This window comes from Thermobia domestica, chromosome 7, assembly GCF_964235325.1.
Source record: "Thermobia domestica chromosome 7, izTheDome1.hap1.1, whole genome shotgun sequence".
NCBI lineage: Eukaryota > Metazoa > Arthropoda > Insecta > Zygentoma > Lepismatidae > Thermobia > Thermobia domestica.
The window spans coordinates 287,281,654-287,295,568 of record NC_137460.1 but is presented as its reverse complement, the minus strand read 5'-3'; the positions used below and the strand labels follow the sequence as shown (position 1 = coordinate 287,295,568).

Sequence of the window (13,915 nt, the reverse complement as noted above, 5' to 3'; positions counted from 1 at the left end):
TCTCCTAATTTTACCCAATTTTGAAACTGATCTTGCGCTACTAATTTTTTACACTTTTTTCATTGTTAATTAATTTTATATCAATGCGTTTTCGTACATTCTCCATTGTCTTTCCGTATACAGAATTATTTAATAACTTAGAAATCTTTTTCAAATTCAATTGTAGCATTTGCACGGCGTTTAATATTTTCTTGTATATAAGATGCAAGCCATTTAGATTGACGAAACCATAATATTTTATGTACTTTTACCAATATTAAACCTTGTTTTAGATAAAATTGTAATACTCTATAATGCAAGATATAATTCGATTTCGATTTAAGTGTCAATAGTAATTTTGAGTATTTACCATTTGGTGGAACTTCATTAGTGGGAGCACACGGAAAATCAGAATGGTATTCGTGTAAATAATTTGGATACTCTAAGTCCACTTCTAGAAAAAAAAAAACCATTCACTATCCGTGGGCCAATTGATAATTTTATTTTTATCTTGCCAATTGTCAATTTTATCCTCCCACCGAAAACCACCATATGGTAAATAGTCAATCATTGATAGTCCGTACAGATTGTTCATGTCAATATAGAGTAAATAAGATTTTTCTTTTTCCGCATCAAAATCATGTACGTAGGGATTATTAGCTTTGGCATACCTTAACACAGCTTGAGTAATACCTCCGCGAATCGATTTTTCTACAAACATATACATATTGATATCTGATAAAAGTTGAAGTTCAATTTTTGTTCTATATAACATGGCTTGCCATGCCAACCCAGGTGCAGTAAAACAATTAATCGGATCAATGCAAAAAGCATTTAAACATGTCTTTCTAAAATTCTCCAACACATCTGCTGTGAGAAGTACATCACATTTTAAATATAGATCGTGGTAGTCCCCTAAATTTTCACATTTAAACACACGCCAAATCAGTTTTGCATATTGATAATCAGTATCGGAAATTTGTGTTCCATTCAATTTGCTATTAAATGCCTCTCTTTCAGGAAATTCAATTTCATTAAATGTATCTAAATTTGTTATGTAATCATAATAATAAATTCCCTTACGAAGAATTAAAGGGAACTTATCATCAGAAAAATATTGCTTTGTATAGACAAATTGCTCAGGTTGTAATTTTGACACCAAATTTTCGAGACTGTACGGCAGGAATTTAAATAAGTCTACAAAACGTAACTCGATAGGTCTACCATTAAAATTAAAGTGTTTAGAGAATGTGATGTATTTCTCAGTGCTTTCAGCAATTACAGAAATATTGCCAGGGGTGCAACCTAATTCTTTCACAAATAAATGTGCATCATACCCAGACAAATTATGGAAGAAGACAGGGATAAAATTACTTTGACGTTTAATTTGTAAATTGCAATTGTTGCACACCGTGGCAATAAATTGACCAGTTAAATGGTTATGATGTTTAACTTTTCTATTGTTACTCGTATATTTACTATTGCAAACCGAGCATTCAGTAGATAGGTTAAACTCCTGTAACTGAGAACTATTTAATGGTATTAATGGTTTTTGTTGATCTAATATGTTTATGATTTTTCTTAATTCATTCTCCATAGCAGACATAAACTTCATCGATACATTTTCTCCTCGATAAATAACTAAATCTGATTTCATATATTTGTTACTCCAACATACAATATAACCAAAACTGCATGGTATATGTTGCTGAATTTGTATTGTATGAGATCCACTTTGTTTATTTATAGGTTTTAATAAACTTTCAAAATCTGCAACTATTATCACATCATTCTGTAATAACAATTTCAAATTTCGAAATTTTAAAACTTTTCCTTGTTTCGGCATGTTAATTTTGGTTGGAGTGTGTTCTTTACATAATTTGTCATGTTCATCTAATTTTGATTTGTTATAAAAAGATACTAAACGTCGTCTACAAATAAATGTTTGATGACTACCTAACTGATGTCTAACTAAACCATTTAAATTTGTAATTAAACAATAATGAGAGTTTAAATATAATAAATCTATATGTTTAAATACACCTGTATTTTCGCTTATACGTAATGGAAAAATTGTTTCATTATCATAATTAATGGCATATATATTAATAGAAATTTGTTCCTTAGTAAATACAGAATTATACATATGTTCAAATTTGCTTATGTGTGCTACTTCGACGGGGAATTTTATATTTGTTTTTTCAAATAATGGTAATAAAGTATTAATATATTGTATGTAATTATTCACACGATTTGGTTGTTATTTTGCGGGATATAAAGCAGCTAGAATACTATACATAAAACATCTATTATCGTTATTTTGAATATTTATAACACATTTTGTGGATAAAATGCATTGAGGCAATTTTACATAAGTTTTCTCTTTATGACTTTTTAATAACGCATTGAGATTTTTTATAAGACAATAATGACTGTTGCAATTTTCTTCACAATACAGTAAATCTATACGTTTAAATACAGATGTGTTTTCGCTTATACGTAACGGAAAAATTGTTCCATTATCATAATCAATGCCATATATATTAATAGAAATTTGTTCCTTAGTAAATACGGAATTATACATATGTTCAAATTTGCTTATGTGTTCTACTTCAACTGGAAATTTTATATTAGTTTTTTCAAATAACGGTAATAAAGTATTAATATATTGTATGTAATTATTCACACGATGTGGATTATCTTTTACTGGATATAAAGCAGCTAGAATACTATACATAAACATCTATTATCGTTATTTTGAATATTTATAACACATTTCTTTTTGGATAAAATCCATTGAGGTAATTTTATAAATGATGAAGCTGACAGAGGATCATATTTACTGATTTTTATTTCTAAGTGATGGTTTGGTTCAGAACATAAAGACCACCCTGATTTCTTAATTGCTCTATTTTCTTGTTCAACTAAAATTTTATTAAATAGTTTTTCAATTATAGAATCCACATCTGTACTCGGTAAAATAATTTCGTTACCACTATTTACAAAGAATCTACATGTTTCTAAATATACTGGTTTTACAAAAGTTGTAGCCAAAGAAAAATTTACTTTAAACGATGTATTAGTTTGTTCTTGTTTTAATATATCTAAAGTCTTTTCTTTTATTATTTAAAAAACATCCACTATCCTCATTTAAAACAGTATCACATTTTAAAATGATTTTTTTCAAATTATTATTAAATAGAGTATCAGTTGGTGAATTGATAGTATTTGATTTAACCTTTTTTGTTGCCATTTTTTTAAAAAAAAATAACTCAAAGTTACTATAATAATTCTGAAGTGAGTTTTTATAATATAATATTATTATTATAAAAAGACTTACCTACAAAAGAAAACAAAACGACACTAATAATATCTGAACTTTACACTTCAAACACCAAACAGGAAGTGATTACAAAAAAACATCTCGGTCAGTCTTTTATACCTGTGTGATCGCATTACGTCATATTGCGCAATAGGGATGAGTCACGGTCGGGAATTCCCCTCTTTTTTTTTAATCCTATCGTTGAATGACAAGTTATTGTCTGTTAAAGAGAAAACTAGCTCAATGTTTTTTAAAATCCGGATGAATGACGTAATGAGAATTATCCACATATGGCGGAAGTTATTATGTAAATGATAACAAAACACGGAAGTTCGTATTCCTTTGCAATCTTTAAATAATCTCTGTTATGTTCAAATATAGGTTAGAACAAATTCACTCCTTAAATGATTATATTTACTATAGAGGGTTAGAACGAGTTTACCCCTTAAAAATGGACTATGCTCAAATAGGGGTTGAAAAATAGGCCAACTGCTGTTACATTAGAACGAGTACACCCTTAAAAGGGAACGTACTGTCTGCTATGTTCAATTAAGGGTGGAATCCAAAACGAATACACCCCTATTTGAACACCCCCGTAAAAGAAAATAATCTCTGCTATGTTCAAATAGGGTGGAAAACACCCCCGTAGTCTTATGTAATTTCTACTGTTTTATGTGTTATCTGCTATGTTCAAATAGGGGTTGGAATACACCCCCGTAGTCTTATGTAATTTCTACTATGTTCAAATAGGGGTTGGAAAATATACCATACTCTAAATAAGGGTGGAAAAATAGGCCAACTGCTATGTTTATAGTTAAAAATAGGGGTTGAAAGGAGTTCACCCCTGCTATGTTTCGTAGTCTGTCTGATGCGCTATGTTCAATTAAGGGTTGGAAAATAAGTCATACTCTTTTACTAGTTCTGCTATGTTAAAATAAGGGTTGGAAACGAGTCACCCTATCTGCTTTGTTTCGTAGTCTCTGTCTGATGCGCTATGTTCAATCAAGGGTTGAAAAAGTAATCACAAAAGAGAATGAGTACACCCTTTAAAATGGACTATGTTTAATCTTCGCTATATTTCTGCTATGTTAAAATAAGGGTTGAAAAATATGCTCATAAAAGGGAACGAGTTCACCCCTTAAAAAGTGGCCATAAAAGACCATGGGTTCACGTACGCCATGCTATGATCAATTAAGGGTTGGAAAATAAGTCATACTCTTTTACTAGTTCTGCTATGTTAAAATAAGGGTTGGAAAACGAGTCTTATGTATCTGCTATGTGTTCATAGTCTCAGTGTAATTTCTGCTATGTTAAAATAGGGGTTGGAAAATATGCTCATAAAAGGGAATGAATACACCCTTTCTATGTTAAATAGTTGTGTGTTCGTACCCCTTTGCTATGTTCATTGTCTGCTATGTTGAAAAAATGCTCATAAAAGAGAACGAGTATACCCTTGTTATGTTATGTGTTCGTAGGGGTTGGAAAATATGCTCATAAAAGGGAACGAGTTCACCCCCTAAAATGTGCTCATAAAAGAAAACGAGTACACCCCCTAAAAAGTGCTCATAAAAGGGAATAAATTCACCCCTAAAATGGAGGTCGTAAAGACCGTGGGCTCACGGTGTACGGTGCTCAATTTCTCAGGGGCTCGTGAGTTGTTCTCTTATGTCCCAGATCGATCCATTTTCTACTACTACTGTAAAATAGCTACTACGACGAACTACAGAGAAAAAGCGCAAACGAGGTTATAGTTATTGTAACAAGGAAAGATACCAAGACCAGAATGTAAACAATATGAAATTTAAAGGGAATTAGAACCAAGACTTTATACAAAAGAATAACAGAAACAAAAGGAGCCGTAAATCTTGGTCACGTAATCTGAGTTATTACAAACGAGACAGGAATTGCAACTTGTATGACAACATTTAGCATAGATTTGTACATAGAGGTAACCGTTGTAGGAGTAGACAAACCAACTGTAAATATCAAGATAGAAATAGTTATCATAGGAAAAAAAGTAACCATACTGTATGTTGATACAAAATTTTCTTCCAGAAGAGCGACGTATTTCTCTTAATCTCTCTTTCAACTGTTAAGTGATAAACATGTATTCATGTTTCTCCCTTTTTGCTTTTAATTTTGATGACTCACGGAAAAAATGGAAAGAGAAATACGCATTGTTTTTAAACTTCTTTCTTCTTGCTTTCAGCGAATAGCAGCTATTACGTTTCTCCTTCTTTTTTATTTTGATAAGACAGTCGCTGGATTCTCGACCACCTGTTTATGCCGATGAATAACGGGCGACACAAAGCTGATTAATTGTTTTCTTTTTTCTGTCTTTCCTCAATGTCGTACTTCATATACTCAACTATATACCAATGTTGCAAACCTTATTAATAATAATTTACTTTTAGTTTAATGTCATTAATTTTTTTCAGATGTTTGAATATAGGATTTTCAGTAAAAATCAACGCATTCCAGATGCGTAGGGGAACCGTATTTATCCAAAAACGGTTTGAAATTTAGGCGAAATTTCCGCACCCTCAGCTAGTGGGAAGATATTTGGCGTTATAATATATTTTTATGGTCTTAAAATTTTAAAATTCTTTTTAGAATCCCTTCCCACTTTCTAAATTCTTAAATACGTTATTACATGATTCACAATTAATGTTTGATTTTCTTTTTAGAATCCTTAAAAAATGTATCAAGATGCACGGGATAAGAAAATTTTTAGTTGTTAATGTTTGTTTAACGTTTACATATATACATTTGTATATTTGTAATTGAAACAGTACATAATCTCATGCGTAGAATATGAAATGTTACACTTATAATCAATGTTAAATTTCTTTTTTAGTGTTAGATTCTCGTTTTCATTTTGAAGTGTTTATTGTAATTTTGTGTAATCTCATTTACGTCATTTACCCGATTTTGACTTATTTGTATTTCCAGGGTGTAACATGATATATTTTATTCGAAGAGAAAAGTTTAGAAAGGAAAGTAGGCTAAAACTTAAACAGGCATTTCCTTGTTAATAGTATGTGCAGGAATGTCATGTAAATAGTATATCTTCCGAACGAAAGCAATAATCTTTTATTTTAGAAGGAACTATATGAACTGATACTACGATGGTGAACGGTCGTTTTTTTCCCGTATTGATATGTATGTGGAAACATGTTTAATTACTATATTTTCTTGAAATTTCTGATTAACGTTCTTTTAGTCTCTTTAGACCACTGAACGACCGTAGAGAAACTTCTTCGGGTAGGATATTTTATGAGGATGAATATATTTATTTTTCAGGGAGGCAATATATCCTGTAATTGCAGATCTCTTGCAAAATGGATGTGGCTAATCCATTGGATATTCCATAGCTAACAATTTTCGCCATCAATCGCAAATATAGTTTTTTCGTTTCTTTTCTTCCTTTATAGTAACCCGTAACTGAACATGTGTAATCTTAGGTTGGATTTTTTCAGTATATTTTATCGTCTAGTAATACTCTAGTGAATATTTTAATGTTTATGAATCGTAATTATATGATGTGTATTGGTATGGTAATACGTTGTAATGTTTTTCATATTAATTTTGAAAAAAATGTATTTTAGTTACAGTATGTCCTAGAAACTATTTGAATCCGATATAGATCCCGAAAAATAAACTAATTCTTTTCTTTCCAACAGCATGAAGCCATAAAGATTTATGAAAACTACTTTCTGTCAATCATTTCATATGCTCGATGACTTTGAATTTTAATGTGTTAATGAGATCATTTTAAATGTTTTGTAGCGAAGATGTCTAAGAAAGTTTAGCTGTCGTGGAATGACATAACTGTTTTGTAGGGAATTTAATTTTGATGTTTCAGCCCGACCAGAAAGTTGTAATGTCGCTGACCATATTTTTGTGTTTGTATCCCATGTTGTTTTAATAGGTCTCATGTATTTTGTCTTATAGAGACATATTTTACGATGCTAGGAGAGCATTTGTATTTTGTGTGTTTACACATTTTTTTCTAGGTGGAAGACGTACGTTATGTTTCAGGGAACATACATGTATTTTACTGAACATTAAAGTGCTGATATTTCAGTTATGTATAGAAACATTTTTATAAGTGCCTATGGTTGCAGGCCTTTTCACGTTTCTAGTTTTGCATCGCAGGTGTCGATGGCATATTTTGTGTGTAAGTACGTGTAGTATTACACATTTTCCCCACCTATGGTTTTGGTCAAGTCATGGCGTAATGGCTATTTATTTTTAGGAATGTTTGGACTACTGAGTCAACTTCCTTGATTCAAATCTACGAAAAACTTGGATCAACACTGTATAGTTTTCAACGCTTTATTAATGATTTTTTTGCAGACAATACCCATACGTTCTGGTAACACTACAGTATTTACGACTTTTGGAAGTGAATAACAATTATTATTCTAGGCTTGAGCTGATAATATTTTTTTTTCAGAATAAAACCATTTGTTCTATTGAGCATTATTGAATTAAAGTCTCGATTTCACATGGCGAACATATGTCATTTTGATCTTGTGACGTACCGAATTTTCTTGATACATGTCAAGGAAATCACAATCTTTTTCTTGATATACAGAATAATGCTTGTTTTTCGGAATTACTATCAACATCACTTTTGACACTTAAGTTTATTATTTTTATTTTTGAAAAACGATTTTTCGTTCTTTTCCCTAAACAACACAAGGCACTATTAAAAAAGGGGACATACAGGTGAAAACCTTACTTTGTTTGTATATTGTCAGTTTATAATGTGTTTTCATTCATTTTGCTCTTTCAATGATTTTCATATTTTTCAAATATATTACAGTAATATTGAAACTTTGACAATAATTTTAATATTTTAATAAGTTTAACATGTTTGTTAATTTTTGCATATTCATTCAACTTAATATTTTAAATACAGATATCAGTATATTTAAAAAAGATATTTACTAACTTTTATTGCGATATTTGATAATTCTTTAAGTCAGTATTTTCATAAATAGTTATTGAGTGTGTATATTTACTTCATATTATACCAAATAAAGTGATCGAAACGGAGCACTTAAAAACATTTTACGAAAAAAAATTTTTTAAAGAAAATAAGAATTTCAATAGCCCTACAAACGCTTTCTGCGGGAAAAGTTATTATACAGGTGTTTTAACCATATCTCATTTCTCACACCAGTGTAAAAAAATATAGAAATAAAAAAATCCCCTTCTCCACTCGTCAACTCATCGTTGGAAAATTATGGAAGATATTCAAAACAGGAAGATAGCATGGATTGCAACATATGAAGAAACAGAAGATAAGGAAACTCAACGACTAAAGACATTCAAGAGGATCTCATCACTTCATGGAACATTTGGGTTGGACATGCACATGCAGGAAACTCATCAAAAAAAAAAAATGAAATGAAGTCTTTAAGTTTAACGTCCCACGGTTATGCCGGTTAGGCTAATGGAGACGGTGATAATGAGAAATGAGTGAAATGGTGGAATGAAGAAAGTGGGAGGAAACGGGAGAACCCCGAGAAAACCCACGAGCACGGTGTTTGTCCACCACAAAGTCCACACGGCGCGAGCTGGGATGGAACCAGGGACCCCAAGCACCGGAGGTGAACGCGGAAACTCATCAAGTTGTAGTGAGTGAACAAGTTATTTAACTATTTCAAATAGCCCTTTTACAGGTGACAAACTATCCATCGTTTATGCACGTAAGTCTCACACCATATCACTGTGTTGCCAACAAACTGATTGTAAATTTTTGGTGAAAAACCTAATTTTATTCAAATCTCATTAAACAGTCAATTCTCAACCTGTCTACGCAGACACTGGACAGGTCGTTCCACTTGTCGGATGTCAAATCTATAACAGCTATCAGGTTATAGAAGTACCTTTTGTGGACGCTCTGTATATTTCGTAAAGACAGTGATTATTTTTTCGATTTATACTTTATTTTGCGACGCAAATAAGTTCTTTCTTCGGTGGGAATTGCTTTCTTCCCACGCAACACAACAAAGAAATCTCTGATTGTTTTTTCATATATTTAAAACATTGCTTTTTGGTGAGAACATTTCAGTGAGCGACGAACCTTTTAAGTTTTTCTCCTTGACTTATTATATGCACAGTATATATTCTGTAGTTATTTAGAACTGAATTAAGTGCTTTCTTTAATCATTTATGGAAATATTAGCTGACCACATATTCAAGTGACCAGAGTGACGCCAGTCACCTCACTTTTGCAGTTCCTTATCTGTACATTCTCACGCCCAAGTTATCGCAATGTATAGTGCATTGTGGCCAGTGGACTAAAATTAACATAAATTCTTTTCCGTATTCTGTTTGCATGTGTATACAGGTGATTTAACTGAGTGTTTTTTAGAATGAACTGCCAACACTCTAAAGTCAACCATTGCAGCTCGTATCTCGAACCTCTGTGCTCGAAGAGTTTGACTCCAGGTTTGGAAGCCGTAGCCACGCACGTCGCGTTTAGAATTAAGTATGACTTTGTGTTAAGGGGCACAAGCTATTAGCCGGTGAAGGACGTTTTCTTATGACTAGCCCCAACTAGTGAAGTCCCAGGTTCACATACCTTGTGCGCTAAAAAGTTATAAACGCGCCCTCCAACACTAGCATTCCACTTCGGAGACCCATTTTTTAATTTGCTGAAGACTCATCTCAACGCTTCAGGATTGTTTGGAGCAGCAACTGATTACTACGTGGGATTATCCCGGCGACTTTTCCCCAGTGCTAATCCCCCAAGTGCGTCAATGGTGTGAGAAAAGCATTTACAGTGAAATCTGAATTATAATCTTCTTCATATATATACCAAAGTGATAAAGGGCTACAGTGCATTGGAAAGGCAAAGAACGACCGTGATAGTGGAAATAATTATATATGTATTTAGTGTTGAGTGTTGTGATCATTTCTCTTCGTTTCTTTTTTAATAGTATTTTAATAAATAAGTAAAGTATCATTTAACCCACTGTATTTTCGTTATATCTGTGAATCATGTTTGTGTGCGTTATGGTCTCGATGACCGTCTGATCGTTCGTGAGGTTTTCGAGACGGGACATCCGAACCTCTCGGTGCCTAATGCTCATCTCATTATTGAGACCGACGAGCGATTTGGAAACAATTTGGCCTCCAGCAAATACCCATTGACAGGACCACGGAGGACAGACTGCTACCCGGGTGGTTACAAATAAATGTCCACCCGAACAGAGACGACGAACTGGTTACAAATAAATGACGCCCGAACAGCGACCCGATTCCCTGGTCGATTACAAATAAATGGCTGCCCGAAAAGAGACAACGAATCATTTACAAGTTCTCGATATGTTAATATTGAAATTCCATTATCACCTTTTGTTCATATAGCCAGTTCGTGGTCTCTGTTTGGGCGGCCATTTATTTGTAATCGACCATGTATCGGGTCACTTTTCATGGTTCTGGCAACGGGTATTTGCTGGAGACCTGGACTTACCTGAGTAGGACGTTGAAGGACCTGTCTAAGAAGGGATTATCAAATTGTTTCCAAATTGCTCGTCGATCTCAATGACGAGATGAGTATTAGGCGCCGAGAGGTTCGGATATCTCGTCTCGAAATCCTCACGGACGATCAGACGGTCATCCAGACCATAACGCACACATACATCATTCACACATACAACGAAAACACACTGGGTTAAACGACACCATACTCATTTCTTAGGATACTATTAAAAGAAGAACGAAGAGAAATTACCACAACACTCAACACTAGATACATATATAATTATTTCCATTATCACGGTCGTTCTTTGCCTTTTCAATGCATTGTAGCCCGATGGAGAAGACATTGCGATAAGTCGGGCGTGAGAAAGTACAGATAAGGAACTGCAAAAGTAATGTGACTGGCGTCACTCTGGTCACTTGAATATCTGGTCAGCTAGTATTACCATAAACGATTAAAGAAAGCATTTAATTCAGTTCCAAATAACTATAGAATATATACTGTGCATATAATAAGTCAAGGAAAAACACTGAAAAGATTCATCGCTCACTGAAACGTTCTCACCAAAAAGCAATGTTTTAAATATATATGTGAAAAAACAATGAGAGACTTCTTTGTTGAGTTGCGTGGGAAGGAAGCAATTCCCACCGAAGAAAGAACTTATTTGCGTCGCAAAATAAAGTATAAATCGAAAAAATAATCACTGTCTTTACGAAATATACAGAACGTCCACAAAAAAATACTTCTATAACCTGGTAGCGGTCATGCTAATTTCTTATGCTTCAGAAGATCTGGTTTCCAAGTTTTCTAAACCTCAGAGCTTTACTACCTTAACAATAATTCTAATTTTTTGTATCGCAGGAAATAGCCAGAAGCATAGAAATACAAAAGATGCAGTGTTGATCTGAGAAAACCTTCCAGACGATTTTCTCAGCAAGCAAGCAGAAAAGAAAGAAAAAAGTAAGAAAGCAAAAAAGGAAAAGAGAAAGAAAAAACAATAAGAAAGAAAAAGCAAGGAAAAGGCAAGAGATATAAAGAAAAGGAAAAGACAAGCAAGAGAAAGAAAAAGGAATACAGAGAAAGAAAAAAGAAATAAAGGGGGAAAGCAACGAAAATGAGAAAGCAAACAAAAGAAAGGAAAAGCAAGAGAGAAAGCAATAAACAAAAAGGAAAGAGGAAGAAAGAAAGAAATGTATGTTGTAGTGGATTATAAATGTGAAAAAAAAATGGTAAATGTGTATTTTATTGTTAATACATAAATATGTGTTAATATGCAAACTTTATTATATAACATGGTTAAAACTGCTAGTTATACAAGAATCAACATCAAACTGAATTGTAACTTACGCTTTGCAGAGTCTCCTTCGGGGATCACAAATGGCAGTTCGCTATTATCGACTTCAAAAGTTGAACTTTCATCCAACTGGTCCGTACAACCCGAAGGTGACCGACCCTTTCTTTTTGTTCCCTTGACAGCCAACGACACTTCACAAAGTAAATCTACTACCATTACTTCGTCGTAGTACTTTGGAACATTACACATATTCTTTTCTAAACCACTGGCATTTTTATATTTATTACATAACCATTTTAAAATAAGCCATCTACAGTTACATTTACACGCTGCTTCTTCCTTGCTTCCTGGAACTGGTGCGCCTCTTTTAGCCATTTCATCTGCAACGAATTTCCATGCTTCTGATTTCGGTTTGTCACTACATAAAAGACGTTGAAATTCACCCTCCTTCAAAATGTCCAGCAAAGCCTCTGTATATGTCTTGCCATTTTTTCTTTTTCTTTCCCAAAAGCTTTCTGTGTGACGCTTCCAAGTTCTGCGCCCTGAAAATTAAACAATAAGTAAGTACATAAAATAAATCATAACAATACGCAAGATATGTTTCCGGTAATATTTTGATATCCCTAAGAGAATGTTTACCATATCTTACAGCGTCATAGCTGAAACGCTCGCCTTTTGGCATGTAAATTAGCATGTTGAAAGCTGACAGTCCAAAGTTCATAGAAGTAAAACTTGCAAGTGATGGTTTACATGTCACTTTAAGAGCCTGCCTTACTAAAAATAATGCAAAATTTACCATTTTTCTTTTGCTTGTTTATTCATAAGTGAAAGAAGATAATGAAATGCAACTTACTACAATCATAGAAAATGATATTCTACAACAGAAAATATGAAGCTGAAGAATGTTCAGTGTTGCCAGAATATCCATAGAAATTACAGTGTTGCCAGGATAACAATTTCCCTAAAATCTAAGTTAAGGCAGCGACTAGAGGAACGATCTCAACTGCACTTGGTTACATATCGTGTTGTCTTGGTTTGCTGTGAACTACTTTTTAAATAGCATTATTATTTAGTTTTAAAAACTGTATGTTAAAATTATTTTGTTTAACATACTAAATGCAACTATTATTTAAAAAGTAGTTCACAGGAAACCAAAACAACATGATACGTAATCAAATGCAGTTGAGTTCGTTTCTCTAGTCGCTACCTTAACTTAGATTTTAGGGAAATTGTTTTTCTGGCAACACTGTAATTTCTATGGATATTCTGGCAACACTGAACATTCTTTAGGTTCATATTTTCTGTTGTAGAATAACATTATCTATGATTGTGGTAAGTTGCATTTCATTATCTCCTTTCACTTATGAAAAACAAGCAAAAGGAAAAAGGTAAATGTTGAGTTATTTTTAGTAAAGGCAGGCTCTTAATCCTTCGTACACCAAGGGATTTCGTGTAACACCGTATACCTATTAGGGACAGAATCCGTTATAAAGCAGTGCACAAACCGTTGTTATAAAAGAAGAAGAAAATTGGAGAAGAATGCTTGACTTGCTAGAAGTTTATGAACTATAGTTTCTAGTAGGTAATCGGATCATGGAATGAGATTTATGTTCAAGATATTACCTGTAATAATGATTAATAATTAAATATATAGTAACAATTAAAACGCTGCCTTTAAATGATATTTAGGTTATGAATTTCTAGCATTGCTCAAGTATAACATATTGGTGCAGTCAGTAGAATTGTAGTAAATGCTAGCAAAGCCATGTTCAGGAGTCTTGTTTATGTTTATTTAAAATGTAATGGACAAATGATCAAG

At 32.9% G+C, this 13,915-nt stretch overlaps 1 protein-coding gene across 7 annotated transcripts in view; it reads right to left on the bottom strand.

The window, feature by feature from the left end:
* The window catches only part of LOC145691002 (uncharacterized), a 143,114-nt gene that overhangs the window by 50,944 nt on the left and 78,255 nt on the right, over positions 1-13,915 (bottom strand). For all 7 annotated transcript variants that reach the window (XM_081766485.1, XM_081766487.1, XM_081766484.1 and 4 more), the window contains one exon: positions 12,150-12,638. In XM_081766485.1, coding sequence (XP_081622611.1) covers positions 12,150-12,638 — 489 coding nt within the window. The remainder of the gene's footprint in view (positions 1-12,149; positions 12,639-13,915) is intronic.